This window comes from Odontesthes bonariensis, chromosome 14 (genome assembly GCF_027942865.1).
Source record: "Odontesthes bonariensis isolate fOdoBon6 chromosome 14, fOdoBon6.hap1, whole genome shotgun sequence".
In the NCBI taxonomy this organism is placed as follows: Eukaryota; Metazoa; Chordata; class Actinopteri; order Atheriniformes; family Atherinopsidae; genus Odontesthes; species Odontesthes bonariensis.
The window spans coordinates 3359683-3382159 of NC_134519.1; the positions used below are offsets into that span (position 1 = coordinate 3359683).

At 43.4% G+C, this 22477-nt stretch overlaps 1 protein-coding gene across 3 annotated transcripts in view; it reads right to left on the bottom strand.

Moving 5' to 3' along the window:
* LOC142398564 (uncharacterized) overlaps positions 1-22477 on the bottom strand; it is a 29013-nt gene continuing 6536 nt past the window's right edge. The window contains exons 1-3 of one of the 3 annotated variants that reach the window (XM_075482615.1): positions 3786-4802; positions 657-965; positions 1-533 (exon numbers count right to left, since the gene is read on the bottom strand). In XM_075482615.1, coding sequence (XP_075338730.1) covers positions 247-533; positions 657-965; positions 3786-3930 — 741 coding nt within the window. In that variant the 5' untranslated portion in view covers positions 3931-4802 and the 3' untranslated portion in view covers positions 1-246. Of the gene's footprint in view, positions 534-656; positions 966-3785; positions 4803-17322; positions 17856-17978; positions 18288-22477 lie in introns of those variants that run through there. The other 2 variants (XM_075482613.1, XM_075482614.1) reach the window with 2 other exon arrangements.

The window sequence follows — 22477 nt, forward strand, 5'->3', positions numbered from 1 at the left end:
CTTATTTTCCACTTTATTGAGAATGTTGAAGTGAATAAATGTGAAGAAGCAAACACACTGTGCACATACAGAATATTAAAAAGAGAGAAATGTTGTTAAATGCTGAAACATCTACAAGGCAGCTGATAATTCAGCTTCATTTAGTTTCTCCCACACATCCTGAGTAAGGTTGGTGAACGCTGATCAAAGTGATGAACCAGATGAACGGATGAGATGTGATGGTGAGAAAAGGCCAGCAGAAAACAGTCAGTCAGCATGTGTGCAGCCGGTGGACGCTCCCTTGTTTCTGAGGATCATCAGCAGAGAGAGTCCACAGCAGCACACCAGACTCTTCACTATCAGCAGCGTGTACAGCAGGCACAGCAGCTTCACCCTCAGCTCAGACTGGAAGGAGGCTGACAGCTTCACAGGCTGAGGAGGAACCGAGGTCGCTGCTGGATCAGATGCTGGAGACGTTTCTTCTGGCAGATGTGCAGGAGCTGCTGCTGTTGGTGGTGGAGCTGCTGCTGTTGGTGGTGGAGTAGCAGGAACCTCTGAAAGAGAAAAGGTTTGGAGTTGCAGTGAGAAATGTCCGTCCTCTGCTCCTCTGCTCTCTTTGACAGCGTCTCCACATGAAGCTGAATCCCTGCTGAACACAGTCACCGAGCCTTGGTTACCTTGTTGTGTTTGGGCCTCCACTCGGCCCCCCTCGTGCTCCACGGAGCAGCTGTATTTATACGTGTGGAGAGAGTCGCTATCAACCGCTCTGATGGCGGCGGAGCGTCCCGACCGCTGGAAGTTTGTTTGCCATCCCTCAGCAGGGGGCAGCTCCTCCAGACCACCGTTCTTCTTCTGTCTTTTCCAGGAGAAGCGGACCAGAGGAGGAAACATGCCTGAGGCCAGACACAACAGGGAGCTCCTCCCCTCCAGGTGGACTCTGGATGCTATCGGACACACGCTCACCACGGGCTTCACCACCTGCTCATCTGGAGTTGGACAGCAGCAACAAGCAGCACACACACACATTCACACAGTCAGCAGCAGCTTCCAAAGGGACATTTTTGTCCCCTTTTAAAACGACATAAAAACATCATATATTAATATATTTTTCCACTTTTTTTCATAAATCTTTTATTCCACTTCAGTTCTGATCATAATTACCAAGTTTTCAATTGTTTTTCTCAAAATTAACCCTTTAGATGCCAATTTGAACTTTTTAGCCCAAATTTTAAGCCTTTAGGTGCCAGTATTTACATATATATGTATAGATGTGTATATTTCAAATATGGAATGCAAAGTGGAATTATTGAGTAGGGGTAATTATGGTCTGGGATATATCAATGATTAGCAACAACATTGATTTTTAGGGATTTTTAGTTTTTTTGTTATGCCTGATTTAAAAAAAAAAAAACTCCTTAATTTCTGAAAAGGGACATTTTTTCATAAATCTTTTCTTCCACTTCAGTTCTGATCATAACCACCAAGTTTTCAATTATTTTCCAAAAAAATTAACCCTTTAAATACTAGTGTATATGAGGTAAACACCAATTTCTGTTAAAACACACACACACAAACTGCTGTATTTTCAATGTATGCAATGCAAAGTGAAATATTCTATGGGGGATTATTAGGTCTGGGATATGTCATTCATGAGCTACAACATCAGTTTTTACAGATTTTTAGTTTTTCTGCAATGGCAGATTAGAGAAACGGCTCAGGTGTGCCATAGTCTAATGCTGTATTCATTATAATGGATGTCTATGGGAGCCGTTTCTGTAATATATAAACCAGTTTTTAAATGGTTAAATTTCTGAAAATAATTTAAAACTTATGATCAGAACTGAAGTGGAATAAAAGATCTATGGGACCGAAGTGCAGACCGAGCAGTCCCCTGCTTCCCAGCAGGTCTGACTTTTTCCTGGAGAACCATTTTGTGATGCAAATGTATTACTCTGTTGAACGCATATTGTTCTGAGAAGCAAAACACTTTATTTTTTAAACCCCAGCCAACTAGCCGGACTACCTTCATCAACACCAAAACGAGGCTGGAACTCTGCTCACAGGACGCAGCAGGGGGTAAGAAGATGTTCAGAAATGATGTTGCTGATATGGGATGTTACACAGCTTCATGTCAAAAGAGGCGAACTATCCCTTTAATATCATCTATCTGTGTGGCCCTGTGATGAACTGGGGACCCACCCAGGGTGGCCCCCACCTCTGGCCCAGTGGCAGCTGGGATAGACTCCAGCCCCTCCACCCCTGAATAGGATGGAGCGGCTGTAGAAAATGGATGGAGGCAAATGTCCTTCTGACCAACATTTACTTTGGTCTCATCACCAGAAAACAGCAAATCAGATTTTTGGAAGGATTTTTCAGCCAGTTGAAACTTTTCTGAATAAAGACAAAAACAACAAAGAGTTCATGTGTGTAAAAGTCTCCGTAGATTTATAACCATCACATCTCTGACCACACTAATGATGATGTAATGATTTCATTTTAAAGGACATGTTTGACATGTCTTACACATTTACATCCAAATACTTTTCTTCTTTTAATCAAACTTATTTCTTAATATGAAACTTTTCTTCTGATTTTTCCATTCTGTTCATCAGTCTTGAAACATACAAACAGAAGCGTTTGAGCTTTAATAAGTTGCCTCATATCGTCTGTCAGAATTGAACTTACTGACTAAAATATGCTCAAAATCTCCTTCAAACATGGTTTCATATTCAGTTATTTTCACTTCTTTTTTAGCTTCTTTTCCAAAACAATATTCAGTCTGAAAAAGATGAACATCTGAGCGAGTAACTGTTTCATGGACTTATTTTGAGTTGGAACTGATTTAAAACACAGAAGCACACAGATAGAAAACTAATATTTAACATCAAATCTCCTGTAATAAATATCAACCCAACAGAATCACTGAGATGATCAATAACTAAATATCTGTGACATCACTAACAGTTAAGTTCAGTTGTTCCTGAGATTTAAACAAATACAACTGAACTGTACAAACAGGTGCAACTTTAATCCCAAATGTGACAGAAAACATGTCGAACTTTAACTGGAGCGTTCTGCTTTAATGTTAAAGTCAAATACGGCCTTTAAGTCAGACTTCATATTCGCCTCCAACTACTTTGTAAAACAGATTTTCTCCTTTACTATTTAGATTTATATCAGAAAGGAAAAGAAGACGAAGTGAGTTTGAGCCGTTATATGTCCACCAATGTTTTCTCTGAAGGTTCATTAACAGCTGTTTACTCCAGTTCAAACATGATGAATATCTGAATTTAACTTCAAAGTACGATAAACTGTCTGATCTGTAAATTCATCTTCAGCTTTTATTCTGTTTTACTTCAATTTAACATTTTAAAAAGACTTCTTTAATTCACAGGATAAAAATGACTTCTAAATATTTGAATGATGAATAATTATCGTCTTCATCTTATTTCAAATGAAACATGTTTAAATGATCATTCTGAGTAAATATCAAATCACTTTTCTGTTTGAATCTCATCCTGTTTTTGAACAACAGATGTGACAGAATCCCTGAGACCATCAAACCCTAAATCTTTGGAACATCACTAATATTTGCAGAAATAAAGAATAAGTTTAGCTGTTCAGTGAGATTTCAACATGTTTTCAGAAATGATTGAGCTTTTCTTCTGGAACAATGGCTGCAGGATGAATTCTCTGCTAATGATGAACAAACTAACATGTAAAGCCTGAAGCAGCAGAAACTGACTTTAAACACATTTGAGCTTCTACAATAAAACAACTGAAGGAAAAGAAATGTTTGTTCTTACCTGTTACAAACAGTTTAGTTCCAGAGCCAAAGATGTAGTAGTAGCCGTAGCCTCCCCCACACAGTGAGTGAGAGTGATACAAAAACCTGTCTGCTGCTGAATGTGGCAGCTGAGCTGAACAGCCCAAATGATGAAGCAGTATCATATTTCAGCTCCATGATGTGTTTCTCTAATGTTCAGATCAACATGAGCGTCTCTTCTGCTCTCTTCTTTCAGCCTGGTGTTATTCTGAAATGTTCTTCCTTCTGCTCTGTGTGTGCATGTAAGCGCCTCTGCAGCAGCAACAGAAAGCAGCTGCAACAGGGGCACAGACTCTGCCTCAACTTCTCAATATGTCTGACAGGCACTGAGGCAAAAAATGGGAAGTGATCCATGTGATTTGGAGCTGGCCGCCAGCAAGACCCCAGCAGCAGGGAAAAGAAGTCCTTTAGAAGTCTGGACCGCGTTATTCAGTGAGGAAGTCGGCCAGTAGACCAGTGATACCATGTGATGGAGCAGCTCAGTGGAACCGCTGGGATGGTGGGTCATGCTCTCAGTCTTTCTAAGATGTTGGAGTTTTCCAAGCTGTCTTTGAAGGCAGATTACTGATTCCCTTCACCTCAGAGATTTTTCCCTGTGCGTTTCCAGCCTTCTGCTTCTGCCATCCTGAACTTCTTGGTGTTGTTGAAGTCGTATTTTGACTTCCCCGAGTTGGTTGGTGCGAGAGAATAAAATGACGGAGAGAACGGAGTACAAACTGCAGTTATTTATTACCAAGGATCCTTGGGGAACACGCAGTACAGAAAAAGTCTGCTCTCAAGCCAAGCGCCCTGTGTTCTGAAGCCGCGCTCCCTCGTGGTGTAGACTTATCCCGTTGTAACCCCACCCATGTGTGCTTATCTTTAGTCTTCACCTCTTTAATGCCTGACTCCTTATGTGTGTGTGCGTTGTCTTCACCCCCCTCTCACCCTTGCCCTTAACGAACTTCTTCTTTCTGATGTCTACTCTCTCCAGACACCAGACTTTTCAACTCTTGCCCTTCCTTTTGTGTTACGTCTTCCCAGAGCTTCAGACATTCAGAACACAGTGCACTTTTCCGTTTCCTAATATATGATTGTTACAGAGTATATGTTTATAAGTAGCAATAGAAGCAAGCATAGAAGTGCATTCAAAATAGAGTATAAGATATAAAAGTATAAAAAGAACATTAAATTGTGACATCATTGTATTAGTCTCATAAATTCCCCCTTTTGATCTCTAATCAGAGATCCCTCTCATGCTTTCATATGAAGCCCATTTCCTACCAGGACTAAGTACTAAAAAACAGGCAATAATTAGGAATTAAGATCTCCCGACTGATGTCAGGACAGCTGAGTCGCTGCCCTCTCTGCAGGAAACATTACCCTGATCCGCCCTCTGAGGACATCACCTGTTTCCTCCCAGCTCCTTACGCACTTATTTGTTTCTAAATTTTCTTCCCATTTCTCTCGGTACCTAACTTACCGCTCTTACTCTAGCACTAGTTATGCTCTGTGACCTGAAGTTCTTTTGCCTACCGATGTGGAACACACTTATTGTAAGTCGCTTTGGATAAAAGCGTCTGCAGAATGACCGTAATGTAATGTAATGTAATGTAATGTAATGAACATTCTGGATCTCTGAGATGTTGAGCAGAGACGGCCTCATGGTCTCAGACGTCGGCTACATCACAATCCTGGACCGAGCTTTGTTCGGCACGTGGACTCTTATGATGAACTCAAGCCGTATGGAGTCTGTGCCAATGGCGCAGTGGATGGGTTTTCCAGGATGGTTATTTGGCTTCATGGAAGGCAAGGCAAGTTTATTTGTACAGCACAATTCAACAACAAGGCGATTCAAAGTGCTTTACAGGAACAGTAGAAATAAAAAGCACAATTTAGATTTTAAACAAAAAAGAAAGAAATAAGAACAATAGATAAAATCAGGAGTTAAAATGTGATTAAGTTTTGAGCTTTATTCAAACGCAGCTGAAAATAGGTGTGTCTTCAGCCCGGACTTAAACACACTGAGTTTCAGCTGATCTGAGGCTTTCTGGGAGTTTGTTCCAGACATGTGGAGCATAGAAGCTGAATGCAGCTCCTCCATGTCTAGTTCTGACTCTGGGAACTGATAGAAGACCGGATCCAGATGAGCTGAGGGGTCTGGAAGGTTCATACTGGGTCAGGAGGTCACTGATGCATTCTGGTCCTGGACCATTCAGAGCTTTATAGACCAGCATCAGAACTTTAAAGTCTATCCTCTGATGGACAGGCAGCCGGTGTAAAGACCTCAGAGCTGGACTGATGTGGTCCAGTTCTTTGGTCTCAGTGAGGACTCGAGCAGCAGAGTTCTGAATAAGCTGCAGGTGTCTAACTGACTTTTTAGGTAGACCTGTAAAGATGCTGTTACAGTAATCAAGCCGACTGAAGATGAATGCATGGACTAGTTTTTCCAGGTCCTGCTGACACATCAGATCCTTTAACCTTGATATATTCTTAAGGTGATAGTAGGCTGACTTTGTTACTGCCTTAATGTGTTTTTCCATATTTAGGTCTGAGTCCATCAGTACACCCAGATTTCTGGCCTGGTTGGTAGTTTCTAGGTGTATAGATAGAAGTTCTGTGGTGACCTGTAATCGTTTCTCTTTGGCTCCAAAGACAATTACCTCTTTTTTTTTGTTTGTTTTGTTTTTGTTTAGCTGGAGAAAGTTGTGGCACATCCAGTCATTAATCTCCTCAATGCATTTACCACGAGCCTGTACAGGGCCTCGGTCTCCTGGTGACGTTGTAATGTATATCTGCGTGTCATCTGCATAGCTATGGTAGTTTATTCTGTTGTTTTTTATAATCTGTGCCAGTGGGAGCATGTAGATGTTAAACAGAAGAGGTCCCAGGATGGAACCTTGGGGAACTCCACATGTGACTCTTGTGTGCTCAGATGTAAAGTTACCTATTGATACAAAGTACTTCCTGTTTTCTAAGTACGTTTTTAACCAGTTTAGTACAGTTCCGGAAAGACCCGCCCAGTTCTCCAGTCGTTTGAGTAACATATTGTGGTCAACTGTATCAAATGCATGCATACTCCACAAATAGTAATCCTGAAATTATTGCTGGATATTTCATTTCAGAAGGTGAGAAAAGAGGGGGGACTGCATCCAGGATTCATACAGACATGGAGACAGAGAATGGTACAGCCTCGATGCCATTCTTATAGACTCAACACTCAACACTTCCTGGCACAGGAGAGAGGAAGCACAGCCTTTTATGGTATCATTTTGGGCATGGAGTATGCAAATCTACTACTAAAACAGGTGAAGTGAATGAAGGTGATGGCAAAGCAACAGAAACTATGAGGAAAACATGGCTAAACTAAATACTGGACTTAAGCCCAATTCGCACGGGATAAGTATTACCTATGGACCCCCCGTAATTCGGAATAATTGCGGAGAATGTCTGAGTTCTTAGTCCTGTGCGAATGCGCCATGTCCGTGATTTGTGGGGTAATAATTCCGCCACGAATTACCTACTGTATTTCGGCGAAACACAGACGTCCTGTGGTAATTTAAGTCCCGTCTGAACGCACACCTGTGTGTTCAACCTATGTGTACAACCAGGTACAACGGGGCAAAACAGGAAGTTACGACAATTACGGAATATCCGCTCATGATGTCTGTGATTTCAGTAAATTACAGACTTTTGCTTGTCCCGTCCGAATGCGCCACAAAAAATTACAGAGGTGCGGGGGTAGTTGCGAATTACCAGTGATCCATAGGTAATACTTATCCCGTGCGAATTGGGCTTTAGACTAGAAAACTAAGGCATGAGGGAAAACTAAAAACTAAACATGGACTTAAAACTAAGACATGATTAACACATAAAACACCGAACTAAAAACATGGGGAGAAATCCCATGGAAGACTTTCAAAGATTCTTCAGCCTTGATCACAATGACAGCTATGCTAGAAAGTGCTTGATGTTAGCATCCAGCACCCACAGCCAGCGTATAGAGAGCAGGTGGGCTTCCTTAAGGAAACACCGTGCACTGGATCAACCTTTTCAGACATCCCAAGTCTCCCTGAAGTTCCGGGAGTCTCCCTGATATTGATAGTTAATCACGGATGCCCGCGAGTCGGCTAAAATATCCCGGATTTTAGACTATGCGAGGGAGTGTTTTTTTTATTTTTTTCAATGCGAGTGAGAGCGTGCAGGCAATAAAATAACTCGTGCACCATGCACGTTTTGAGAGAGAGGGGTGTGAAACCTGTGCGTATCTGTCCAAAGCGATGCTCTGTTCAACCAGCGTTCAGGGCGACTGCTTGTCAGAGGGCGCGCTGATTGGTTTAGTCAGCAAAATTAGCCAATAACGTTCGGTGTGGGAGGGCTTCGATTTACTCTCTGACAGCCACCTAAGTTACCACTCAAAACTGTGCATCCTGCCAAATGGCAGAGGGTGAATCCTCGAGTAAAAAACTAAAATATAAGACTCATTTTACAGCAGAATATACTAAAGTGTATCCATGTCTAGAGAAGGTGAAGAATGATGACAGCGTGGCGAGGTGCACTGTATGCAGCAGTGACTTCAGTGTTGCCCACAGCGGACTTAAAGCTGCAGTCTGCAGGATTTGTTGTTGTCATACGTAAAGTCCTTCTTTTTGGCATTTTAACAGTTTACATGATCTATCAGAACGCTTGAAGTTGAAAACGGTGACCTCCGTAGTTGCAAAATGCAAGAAATGCTTATTTTTTAACCGAAAAATAAAAAGTTATTCAACTTCCTGTCCCGCCCCATCAAAACACATGAGAACTCGTGCACGTACACGACTCCTCATTCATCAACTCACCTGTCATTTGCGATCATGGAAGACACAGTAAGTAGACTAGCCCGTAATGAAGTTCAATAGTCCAGATAAATAAGCGTGGGGACGAGCCTACCTTGTATCGCGCGTGCACAATCGGTGATTGACAGACAGCAGAGCCCAGCTCGTAACCTGATTGGTTACCTTTTACCGGTCCGGTCTGCAATTTTGTAAACAAACCTGCTGGCTTTGGAGGGACCTAGCGGGACATATAGGGGACCTAGAGAACTCTTTTTTTTTTTGTATTGGGGTATTTAATGTACTACTTTCAGAATCCCCGGACAGTTCCAGGCATTATGCTTGAAAAAGAGTTGCAGACTGCAGCTTTAATGACTGTAAAACATGTGGAGGTAGGCTGCATTTTATTTCTGTTGGTTAAATGCTGTTATAAAATAAAGCAAAACATATCAAAGACTTATTTAAAGTATCAATACACATTTAGTTACTAAATTGTGTAGGCCTATATCTAACTAGCCAGCTACAGTATCTAACTATCTATATCCAGCCTGTCTGAGCCTTTTAAAAAAATCCCCGTTTTAATATGTTGATAAATAAGCAAAATTAGAGACACCCAAAAGTAAATAGGCGGGGGGGGGGGGGGGGGGGGGGGTCGATAAGCATCTCCCTGAAATGAGTTTTTGGAACTTGGGATGTCTGCCTTTTTCAAACACTGAAGGACTCAGATCATTTCACCGGTGACTTCTTGGATAAGCAGCTGCTTCTTTTTACCTGTTTAAACAGCAGTGAGGTGTGTATGTGTGTATTTAAAGGAGAGAAAATACTGTATGATCAGGATATGCTTTTGGATACAGAATATGTGGTTGTGAACACGTCTCTTTGATCACCTTTCAGGAAGAACTCCAAAATGTTGCTCACTGATGGAACACCCACATCATTCAGAGCAGAAAGGCGTTTGCTGCTCGTGGCAACAATTGTTGTGATGAGACAGTGTTCTCATTATCATCTCATATTATTATTCGGGTGTCCTGGTGAGGGCAGATGAGGAACAGGTGTGATGGCAGGAGCAATCCAGACTCCATCCAAGAGTCCCAGGAATAATGCTCAGCCGAAGACTCAGAAAACAAAAATAAAAACAACAGCCAAGCATGATCGCAACACAAGGTGGTTAAATTTAGATATGAAGAAAGACTTGATGACCGTTAGAACATTCTGTTGTGATCAAAGAAAAATGAAACCTCCCCTTTTCTTAGATGAACACACAGAGTGTGTTGGAGACTGTAAAGGAAAATTAATTCTTATATGCATAGTACTGAGTGTTACTGTGTATAACCTGTAATAACCTCCTGCAAAGATACCAACCCGTTTTTCTCTTTTCCTTCCAGATGGGTGACACACCTGACATATTCTGGAGGACCTGCTTCTGTAAAAAGAAGTCCATAAGGTCATTAGCAGCATCCAGTTTTTGCCAGCAGGTGCTGCTAATTTATAAAACAACAAAGGTTAAAACAAGGCGCGGCTGAGCCGGATATCAAAACTAAACTGTGGAAAATAAAACATGAATATCACTGCGACAAGAAAATAAAACAAAACAAAAGACTTAACATGACATGGAAAAAACACTTATCTCGGCGTGGCTTGACGTGATAAGGGAATGGTGAGATCGGGGAAACTAAATGGTGAACTGAGAGTGATGGGTGAGTGAGTGCAGCTGGGGACGGATGGACAGGTGAAGGGAATGAACTGATGATCAGGCATGGGAAGTGAGGGAAAAACAATGGCAAGACTAAAATCAAGAACTCAAAAACCAAGACATGAAGCCTAAACCATGATACAACATAAAACTAAAAACATGGGGAAAACCCCATGGCCGTGACAGAGCCCCCCCTCAAGGGATGGATTCCAGAAATCCCAAAAAGAGGGTGGAAGGGAGGGGCTAGAGACTGCGGGTCTGCGGCCCTCCGGATTCTCTGGGCTCTGGCGCTAGCTCTGCTAGCTCCCTGGACTCTAGCTCTGCTAGCTCTGCTAGCTCTGCTAGCTCCCTGGACTCTAGCTCTGCTAGCTCTGCTAGCTCCCTGGACTCTAGCTCTGCTAGCTCTGCTAGCTCCCTGGACTCTAGCTCTGCTAGCTCTGCTAGCTCCCTGGACTCTAGCTCTGCTAGCTCTGCTAGCTCCCTGGACTCTGGCTCTGCTGGCTCTGCTGGCTCTGCTGGCTCCCTGGACTCTAGCTCTGCTGGCTCCCTGGACTCTAGCTCTGCTGGCTCCCTGGACTCTAGCTCTGCTGGCTCCCTGGACTCTAGCTCTGCTGGCTCCCTGGACTCTAGCTCTGCTAGCTCCCTGGACTCTAGCTCTGCTAGCTCCCTGGACTCTAGCTCTGCTAGCTCCCTGGACTCTAGCTCTGCTGGCTCTGCTAGCTCGCTGGCTCTGCTGGCTCTGCTGGCTCTGCTAGCTCTGCTAGCTCTGCTTGCTCCCTGGACTTGGAGTCTTGGACTGTGGTTTTGGAGAGGTGAGGGGGGGATCTGTACAGCGCTACTACCTTTTCAGGCTCCATGCCGAACATGTCCAGTAACGCAGCGCGCTGCACACTCCTGACCTCCGCCCAGATGGGTGACACACCTGACATATTCTGGAGGACCTGCTTCTGTAAAAAGGAGTCCATAAGGTCATTAGCAGCATCCAGCTTTTGCCAGCAGGTGCTGCTCGGTCCCGACCAGCTCCCAGAATGCCGCCGTGTCCATCGTTGGTGATTTCTTTCTGTCAGGGGTGGGTGGGTTTGGCAGGACACGGATGCGGACTCCAGAGGTGAGAAAGAAAACTTGGTTTATTTATAAAACAACAAAGGTTAAAACAAGGCGCGGCTGAGCCGGATATCAAAACTAAACTGTGGAAAATAAAACATGAATATCACTGTGACAAGAAAATAAAACAAAACAAAAGACTTAACATGACATGGAAAAAACACTTATCTCGGCGTGGCTTGACGTGATAAGGGAATGGTGAGATCGGGGAAACTAAATGGTGAACTGAGAGTGATGGGTGAGTGAGTGCAGCTGGGGACGGATGGACAGGTGAAGGGAATGAACTGATGATCAGGCATGGGAAGTGAGGGGAAAACAATGGCAAGACTAAAATCAAGAACTCAAAAACCAAGACATGAAGCCTAAACCATGATACAACATAAAACTAAAAACATGGGGGAAACCCCATGGCCGTGACAGTTTGCCAGATATTTGCCACATAGCTGTGAAAGCTGCCTTATACTCAACATGTAGAGATATAAAACTATGGAGCTGACGGATGGAAAAGTCACATGAAATCACTTAAAGATGTTATTTCAGCGTCAGGGGAAGAGAATCAGCTGACTGGTCCCAATGATACTATCAGCACATCATGAATGTCCTTGTGTAGATGCTTTGAGAAGCGTGTTGACCATGATGCCCTCACTGTGCACGTGTCCTGTTTCTGAGCTGGAATATGGTGCAAAGACCTCACATCAATGCAGGGAGCTTTCCTGCTCCTGTCTCAGTCTCAGTGCACTCTGGGTTCATCCTCTGGGAGCAGGAACATCCACAGCAAACTGATGGAAATCTGTCCTGATAAGCTGCTGCTAAAGGACAAAATCCTGAGCTGAGATCAGTCCCAGATCTGTCTCTGAGAATGGAATAAAGTGAAATGATGTGGTGAAATCTGCTGGAAGCTGTTCAACAACAAGTGCTGCTGGAAGTGTTTTCATGAAGAGCTCATTAACATTTCACAGGAGGAACGGACTTTATTCCAGCAGCAGCTCAAAGCAGCAGATTCATATTTATCTGGACATGTGAATGAAAACATTCAGGATTAAATAAACCTCTTTAAAATGTCTCGCTTTTATTTATGCTGCATTGAAGTTTCATTTGGATCATTTTCCACTCCAAAGCTTTGAAATCTGCACAGTTTTTATCTTTGAACCTTCAGAAAAATTCTCTTAATGAGCAGAAAAAGTTGAATGAAAGTTGAAATAAATAAAGACAGCAGTGAAGAAGAAGCTCCCTCAGCTCAGTGTGTTTGGGACTCTGTCTGAGATGGAGGTGAAATATGTGAACCTGGGCTGTGGTTTACTGCTCTCTTCATGTCACAAACACTGTTTGCCATCTGTTCATCTGAAGGTTTTTGTACAGGCTGCAGGGATCATTTCTCACTGTGGACCTCTCTTCCAGCAGCTGCAGTAGTAGGTGGCTGAATGATCGAGTTTAACTTTCTGTATCTGCAACTCACAGCTGTTCTGTTTATTCACAGCTGAGAAATCATCTTTCTGAGGATGACCATAACCTTTATAAACACGACCATTAACTCTGTTCATATAAAGAATCACTCTGAATGTTTCTGTTTCTTTCTTCTGTAACCAGAATACATTATTATCATAATCACACTGGTCAGTTTGTCCACAGCTGAAGGAGACACTTTGACCAACTCTCCCGGTCAGCGTTAACTGGTCCTGACTCAGCTCTGCTGCCATGGCAACCAGCGCTGCAGAGACACAGACAGACAGACGAAGGTCAGTGGGACGGTGTTTGTTCCAGGTGGAGTTTGCTGGCTCCTGATTGGCTGGAAACACTCACCTGAACACAGACAGCACAGAGCAGCGGCTGGGAGGAAAAGCATTTTGTGCAGCGGTGTTTCCTCTGGTGAACCTGGGGAGAAGTGGCGCTCTGAGGCAGCTGAGGCCAAACAAGGACGAGCTGTGAGATCAGAGCAGGGCCACGTGCTTTCTGACAGCTCCTCAGAGCTCCCATCAGCCCCTGCTGTGGGCCCACAGATAAGACCGCTGCTGCTGACTGACAGCTCAGCCCAAGCTGCTGTGTGCTTTGTGGTCTGGATTTGAATCTGACAGCAGATGGAAAAAATGGGGTCACATGATGCAGAAAGACTAAAAAACATTCATGTTCCCACAGACACATTCAGCTTGGTGGTGAATTTAGTAACACGCTGTGTTATCTGTTGCATCTGTAAGCAGCTGTGAACAGAAACAGCACGGCTGTTATTACTGTGTTATGCTGATGCATGGAAGCAGCTGAATGATTGTGCTGTAAACACTGAGAACAGCCTGCAGATGTGGCTGTTGGGCTGCTTTTGCTTCACAGTCGGTGCAGACAACATGCAGCAGCTTGAAAGATAAATGTGAAATCACACAGAGTTCAGGAGGTGCAGGTCACATCTTCTGTCAGGTTTGAGAAAAATAGTGATGCTTTAACTTCCCCAGAATACATCATCAAATAATAAAGAAGCTGTCATCAAAGTTGGAGGTAATTATTTCATTTAGAACATTTAGAATGTGTCAGATTTTCAGGAGAAGATATTTAGATTTCATCAAGCTTCAAAATGTGTAATAATTAGGTCATAACAAGAATGTGCCACCAAGCTGGTAAAAAAGTACGCCTCCGTCATTATACCACAGTGTAGCGTTACCTGATAAAATATAAGGATTTATTTATTTTTTACTTTTTATTTTCCATTAACCATTTTATACAAACATATATACAATTCACTCTTTGTCCCGTTTCACATTTGACATCTTATTACTTTCACATTTACACAGACCCTTTTAAACACTTTAACCTACCGTAAATATTCCCGACTGACTATTCCAACTAACACAAGTCCTCGATATAGGCAAAAGTAAAGAAAAATATATTTCTCACAAATATCCATTAACTCACTCAGAGATTGTGGTTATCTTTAACATCTATGACCATGTAAATCCGCATTAATTACAGTGTAAGGAACAACAGTGAACATCGGAAAACTAAAAACTAAGGTAATAAAAATACATAACACCAACTAAACTCAAGGCAAAAAAATAAAAAATAAAAAAAGAATAAAAATAAAAAAAGAATATATAAGGATTTACCAGAAGTTCTCACTGTCTCAATAAACCTTATTTAACCTCGTATGTAGGGCACCACCTTCAAAGAAGGAAATTCTGGTATGTTAAGTTAATATTTCAGTTAATATTCAGTCTCACATCTCGCTACTTTCATAAATTTTAGTTTGGTTGGACAGACATTACATAAAGAAAGCATACAACACAACCTGTGATTACACATATATATAGATATATGAACTATTTATTAAAACGATACGACCAAAGACATGAACCTTAAAACAAACAGGAGACGTGTTGAATATGGGTGATTATATACAACACTTAGTGAATGGAAAATAAAATAGGGGGGGGGGTCCTTTGGTTGTGGATGACTTTCATGGACTTTGCAGTTGGCTGGACGGTCGCTTCTTTTCCACCAGGAAACAGGAACTGGCTGTTATCGAGGACTTCACCGTACAGAAGGACTAAATGGTCCAAGTGTCAGAGTTGGCTGGTTGCTGACCAACTCTGAGGTGAGCTTAAGTTCACAGAGTGTTAACAAAAAGTTGACAAGCTTGATGCTGGCTTTCTTGGTAAGAAAAAACTATGTGATAACGTGCAGCAGCGGAGGTTAAAAACGTGCGACGTAAAAAGAACATGGATGGTGATGGAGGAACAAAAACACAGAAAACGTGTATCTTTAGACTACTTCATTCTGTTTCTATCTTTGTTCATCTGTACAGTTATGACATATGAATAGCGAACCCAACAATGTTATTTTCCTGTGTTAACAATGGAGTACAAAAAGATACAGAAGGGACATCGTTTAACAGTTGCATTACTGCATATAACTGTCCAGTTTACTGACTCCGTTTGGATTTAACTGTTCAACACTACAGACCACTAGGGGGCAGTGTGGTTCCATAGGCGGGTTAGTCATTTTTCCAACAGGGTTATTTCAAGCTTTCATAGGCCGAAGGTGGTTGTAAATGAGGCGATTTCCGTCTCTTCCTTTGTGTAGACTTCCCACATCTGGTCCTGACCCAGAAAAACATCCCCACAGGAATGCTTGCATCTTCCAAAGGTTTAAAGGGGAACTCCGGGGCATTTGAAGCGTGTTTCCATTGCTAGAGGTTGTCAAATAGTGATAGTAGGACACAGAGAGGTGCGTATCTGTGCTCCCTGTGTGGAGATAGCGCTGTCCGCACAGCATGTCATGCGAGGCTAATACGTGGTGGCTAAGGGGCAAGCGCTAACCCTTACACGTAAAACAACAACTTGCACACTGCAGAAACGTCACACCACTTTATAACCCATCCGACAATAAAGTCACAAGCCTTACCATCAAAACCATATGCATGGTTCTCACATTACTGGCATGGGGACGTTACAAAACAACTTTATAAACAGCATGTAACTCACCGGCTGGTTGTAGGCTCGCGCATGTGAAAGCCCAAAAGAGTCGATGGAGAATAATCCCATATACAAAACAATTATCTTCTCTAGAAAAACTGCGTTCAAGTATTTAAAACATTACAAGAATATTACTGGGTATGTATTGTTGTAATGTTTTAAATACTTGAACGCAGTTTTTCTAGAGAATATAATTGTTTTGTATATGGGATTATTCTCCATCGACTCTTTTGGGCTTTCACATGCGCGAGCCTACAACCAGCCGGTGAGTTACATGCTGTTTATAAAGTTTTTTTGTAACGTCCCCATGCCAGTAATGTGAGAACCATGCATATGATTTTGATGGTAAGGCTTGTGACTTTATTGTCGGATGGGTTATAAAGTGGTGTGACGTTTCTGCTGTGTGCAAGTTGTTGTTTTACGTGGAAGGGTTAGCGCTTGCCCCTTAGCCACCACGTATTAGCCTCGCATGACACGCTGTGCGGACAGAGCGATCTTCACACAGGGAGCACAGATCTGGACCTCTCTGTGTCATACTAACAGTATTTGACAACCTCTAGCAATGGAAACACGCTTCAAATGCCCCGGAGTTCCGCTTTAAGGTATATTAATTCCACACTGGAGCGTGCTACAAATGAATTTATCCATCTCATGAACCCACTGAGATAGCTTTCTCCAGTTGCTTATTCTAGTCTCAGTTTCTCAAATACAATAAAAATCCATAAAGTGTTTCATGATCATTTTTAGATAAACGCAATAAACACATTTAAGTGTCCCTGAATGAATTTATGGTGACGGATAAAGTCTCAGTCTGACCCATCTTTTAACAGGATTCAGCACATTAAAACATGTGGGAAAGGATCACAGTGTACATTCTGATTTTACAACACACACAGGAAACACTTTCCACTTTATTTTGCCTTTGCAAACATGTTGTAAAACAACACAAAACTGCAGCAGGTTTCTGCTCCATCAAGCTTCATTTCTCAGCTCTGGCTTCATGATTCGAGCTGTTTCTCTCACAGATGAAGAACACAGATGCTTCCTGGAATGATTTTCTCAGCTCAGTGGATGGCTGTAACTGTCATTGTGTTATTAAGGTGAAAAGCCACAGCTAACGGTGTGGAGGCCGCAGAGCAGGAACCCACACAGCTGCAGCGAAGGCAGTCTGAGTGTCTGTCAGCAGGTTTTTCTGACCTAATAACCACTGAGAACAGATTCATATCTGCTGCTGCACACACTCATCAACCCCCCTCTCTGCTGTTTGTCTTTTCTCTGCTTCCTGGAAACCTTTTTACCACTGAGCCCTCCACCCACACAGCTGAACGGAGCTCAGTCACTTATTCACTTATTCACAGGGTAAGAGAGGAATAAAGAGAGCAAATGAAATGAGAGGAAGAGACTTAACACCACAGTCAAAAGGCTGTCAACATACCTAACCTGTAAACAAGCAGAGAAACAAACAACAACAAGCTTATTTTCCACTTTATTGAGAATGTTGAAGTGAATAAATGTGAAGAAGCAAACACACTGTGCACATACAGAATATTAAAAAGAGAGAAATGTTGTTAAATGCTGAAACATCTACAAGGCAGCTGATAATTCAGCTTCATTTAGTTTCTCCCACACATCCTGAGTAAGGTTGGTGAACGCTGATCAAAGTGATGAACCAGATGAACGGATGAGATGTGATGGTGAGAAAAGGCCAGCAGAAAACAGTCAGTCAGCATGTGTGCAGCCGGTGGACGCTCCCTTGTTTCTGAGGATCATCAGCAGAGAGAGTCCACAGCAGCACATCAGACTCTTCACTATCAGCAGCGTGTACAGCAGGCACAGCAGCTTCACCCTCAGCTCAGACTGGAAGGAGGCTGACAGCTTCACAGGCTGAGGAGGAACCGAGCTCGCTGCTGGATCAGATGCTGGAGACGTTTCTTCTGGCAGATGTGCAGGAGCTGCTGCTGTTGGTGGTGGAGCTGCTGCTGTTGGTGGTGGAGTAGCAGGAACCTCTGAAAGAGAAAAGGTTTGGAGTTGCAGTGAGAAATGTCCGTCCTCTGCTCCTCTGCTCTCTCTGACAGCGTCTCCACATGAAGCTGAATCCCTGCTGAACACAGTCACCGAGCCTTGGTTACCTTGTTGTGTTTGGGCCTCCACTCGGCCCCCCTCGTGCTCCACGGAGCAGCTGTATTTATACGTGTGGAGAGAGTCGCTATCAACCGCTCTGATGGCGGCGGAGCGTCCCGACCGCTGGAAGTTTGTTTGCCATCCCTCAGCAGGGGGCAGCTCCTCCAGACCACCGTTCTTCTTCTGTCTTTTCCAGGAGAAGCGGACCAGAGGAGGAAACATGCCTGAGGCCAGACACAGCAGGGAGCTCCTCCCCTCCAGGTGGACTCTGGATGCTGCTGGGTACACGCTCACCACGGACTTCACCACCTGCTCATCTGAAGTTGGACAGCAGCAACAAGCAGCACACACACACATTCACACAGTCAGCAGCAGCTTCCAAAGGGACATTTTTTCATAAATCTTTTCTTCCACGTCAGTTCTGATCATAACCACCAAGTTTTCAATTATTTTCCAAAAAAATGAACCCTTTAAATACTAGTGTATATGAGCTAAACACCAATTTCTGTTAAAACACACACACACAAACTGCTGTATTTTCAATGTATGCAATGCAAAGTGAAATATTCTATGGGGGATTATCAGGTCTGGGATATGTCATTGATGAGCTACAACATCAGTTTTTACAGATTTTTAGTTTTTCTGCAGTGGCAGATTACAGAAACGGCTCAGGTGTGCCATAGTCTCATGCTGTATTCATTATAATGGATGTCTATGGGACCGAAGTGCAGACCGAGCAGCAAACACCGTAACAGGCGCGGCTATCGCTAGGTGGCTGAACGCATTGATATGAAGGGAGGCAAAAATAGCGCCAAGAGATTGTGAGGTCTGACTTTTTCCTGAAGAAGGATTTTGTGATGCAAATGTATTACTCTTTTGAACGCATATTGTTTTGAGAAGCAAAACGCTTTATTTTTTAAACCCCAGCCAACTAGCCGGACTACCTTCATCAACACCAAAACGAGGCTGGAACTCTGCTCACAGGACGCAGCAGGGGGTAAGAAGATGTTCAGAAATGATGTTGCTGATATGGGATGTCATACAGCTTCATGCCAAAAGAGGCGAACTATCCCTTTAATGTCATCTATCTGTGTGGCCCTGTGATGAACTGGGGACCCACCCAGGGTGGCCCCCACCTCTGGCCCAGTGGCAGCTGGGATAGACTCCAGCCCCTCCACCCCTGAATAGGATGGAGCGGCTGTAGAAAATGGATGGAGGCAAATGTCCTTCTGACCAACATTTACTTTGGTCTCATCACCAGAAAACAGCAAATCAGATTTTTGGAAGGATTTTTCAGCCAGTTGAAACTTTTCTGAATAAAGACAAAAACAACAAAGAGTTCATGTGTGTAAAAGTCTCCGTAGATTTATAACCATCACATCTCTGACCACACTAATGATGATGTAATGATTTCATTTTAAAGGACATGTTTGACATGTCTTACACATTTACATCCAAATACTTTTCTTCTTTTCTCAAACTTTTTTCTGAATATGAAACTTTTCTTCTGATTTTTCCATTCTGTTCATCAGTCTTGAAACATATGTGACCAGACCATAGGAGAAATGGACACAACAAAATAAATTTGTGGGTTTGCTTATTCCCAGACTGTACTTTATTTGAAAAGGCACAGCATTAACTTTGTAATTCTGAGTGGAATATCACAGTTACCAGAAAACCAAAACAAAAATAATTTCCTACTATCTCTCTTGTGTAGGCTAGCTTCAGTTTTGTGAACATTAATCCGGTAATACAGACAACAGTAGTGGCTATCTCTATCTGTAAACAGAAAATAAACACACAAAAATTGACTGAATAAAATACACATTTCTAGCCACTCTGGATACCATCCTTTTAAAATAAACACCATTACAGTAACTCAAATGCATATATAAATATATATAAACAAGGTACATTTTTTTTATCATCTTCTAACTAAAAAGAATTCACTCACTCCTCACTTGGAGTCTAAGAGCCTCACGTCACGCTCGACGCTGCTCAAACTCGGCTCCTTCTCCCCTCTGCGAGGCACACCAACACAACATATTACAGTTTCATAAAATAAACAAAATCTGATGACCTAGCGGTGCTAATCATTGTTTGAACTGCATATTAATAGCGACTTACGCTGTCCCGACGCCATAACAGGTGGGCTCTCGGCACGGAGGAAACTATGGAAAACACTCTGAACCAGTCCTCGGCAACAAACAAACAGGTACACTCTCCAGTCCCGAATGTCAACCTGTGAGCTCACAAAGTCTCTCCACCATAGATTGCAGAAACTAATCTTGCGGTTGTACTCACTTTTCTCTGAGTTATTCGCACAGGTAACATGCACGTGTTAACGCCATTATCTGCTCAGTTTCTCCAATTCGCGGTACTCGCGTCTTTTGTTCTTTTGCAACTCTCGCAGGAGTTTCCCCATACGCAGCTCTTAAAGTGACAGGACACTTAATAAAACACACCACAGAGACAGAAAACACCATCACCCCTGTTCACCTGGCTACATTCTCCCCTGCTACAAGTCAACGTCCTCGGTGGCTTATGTATCCTTAGCCCCATTAAGTTGTGATGAATAAAGGACCATTCCTGCTAACACCTGAGACAGTAAATCTGGACTAAAGGACACCGCGTTACATGCAGACATGGGCAAGTTAAAAGGGTTTCTGTTTTGTCCAGCAGTTGTTCTCTGACTCCTGCGTGTAGGAGGAACGGGTGTGTCTCCATTGACAGCCTCCTTTCTCCTGCGGGGAGCAGGTACAGGCCTCTCCTTTGACCTCTCTGCAGGCGTGGAGGGAGCCCTAGACAGTGGATGAGGGCAGGGCAATTGTTCCGTCTCCAAGCTCTCTTCCGACATGTTACTTATCTCCTCTTCAAGTCCTTCCTCTCTCTCCTCCACACTCTCAGCTCCTTCATTTGGATAGTGCTCCGTCTCAATCCCTGGATCCACATTCTCAAAATCCTGAAATGCTCCATGCTGAGCTGTTGGATGTGTGACTCTCTCTTCCAGAATGAACTCAGGCTCCATGAACTCCATCTCTGATTCTGGACTGTGGTCAGTTTCATCCATGGGGGTAGGTGAACGGTGACGCAGCCTGGGTGCCGGCACAGGACCTACACAGGGCTGCAGGTTAGATCTATGTACCCTCTTTGCTGGCCCACCCTCTAGTGGTTCCACTGTGTACGTGGTACCCTGAACATCAACAACTTTATACACCATGGCTGACCAAGCATCCTGAATCTTGTTCCTTCCTGGTGGTCTATAGCGGAGAAACACAAACTGTCCCACCTGAACATTTGGACAGTACACTCGCTCTTGCTGCCGAGCTACTCTTTCCTCAGCCTTTCGTTCAGCACACTCTCTCGCTCTGGCATGAGCATCTTGAAGACGCTCCTGGTGTACAGCTAACCAGTCTGGTTTATCACTGTTCTCCTGTTCGTGGCCCAACAGTGCATCAATCGGAAGGTGAGGGTGAACTCCAAACAGCAAATAGTAGGGTGAATACCCTGTGGTCGAGTGTGGTGTGACATTGTACGCATATACTAGCTCTGACAGGTGTTCAGGCCAACGCCGCTTTTTCTCAGGGGGGAGTGTACGCAAGAGGTCATGCAATGTGCGATTGAACCGTTCACACTGGGGGTTCCCTTGAGGGTGATGTGGTGTTGTTCGGGTTTTCTTCACTCCATACAATCTGCATAACTCAGCGATCACAGCACTTTCAAAATTCCTGCCCTGATCAGAGTGCAGGCGTTCTGGCACTCCATACTTCAGAAACCACTCTTTCAGGATGACTTTAGCAGTGGTATCTGCCTTTTGATCACGTGTAGCAAAGGCCTGACTGAACTTAGTAAACACATCTGTCATTACAAGTACATTTTCACGACCATCTGTGGCACGTTCCAATGTTGTGTAATCCATAGCAACCACCTCAAGTGGGCGTGTGGCTAAGAATGGGGTGTGGGGTGCCTGAATCTTTGGCTGTGGCATTTTTGTTAACACACACCTCTGACATTTCTTCACCCACTGCTCAACATCTACATGCATGCCCACCCAAAAACATCTTTGTCTCAGCAGGCCCAACGTTCTTTCGATTCCTTGATGCCCCATCTGATCGTGTACACTTTTGAGAACCTGGTCTTTGAGGCTGTCTGGCAGCAGTAGCTGATGACAGATTCCAGTATGAGCATCTTCAATCACTCTGTACAAAAGTCCATCTTTCTCTTGTAGTCGCGACCACTGTTTCAACAAGGAGCGGACTGGTTTTGTCAGAGTTCTCTTGTCCGGGTAAGTTGGTTTCTTTTGTTTATCCCAGAACCCTCTCAAAACTCTGATCACTGGGTCGGACTGTTGGAAGCTCTGAAGCTCTGCTTTGGAATATCCAGGGAGTGTAGGAGTGTTATCCTGGACCGCTTCATGAACCCCTGTCTCACTGACTTCAGACGCACTTACTTGTCTGAGCTTACAGCACTCAACACCTGCTGTCAATAGATCTAAATCTAGGGCTGT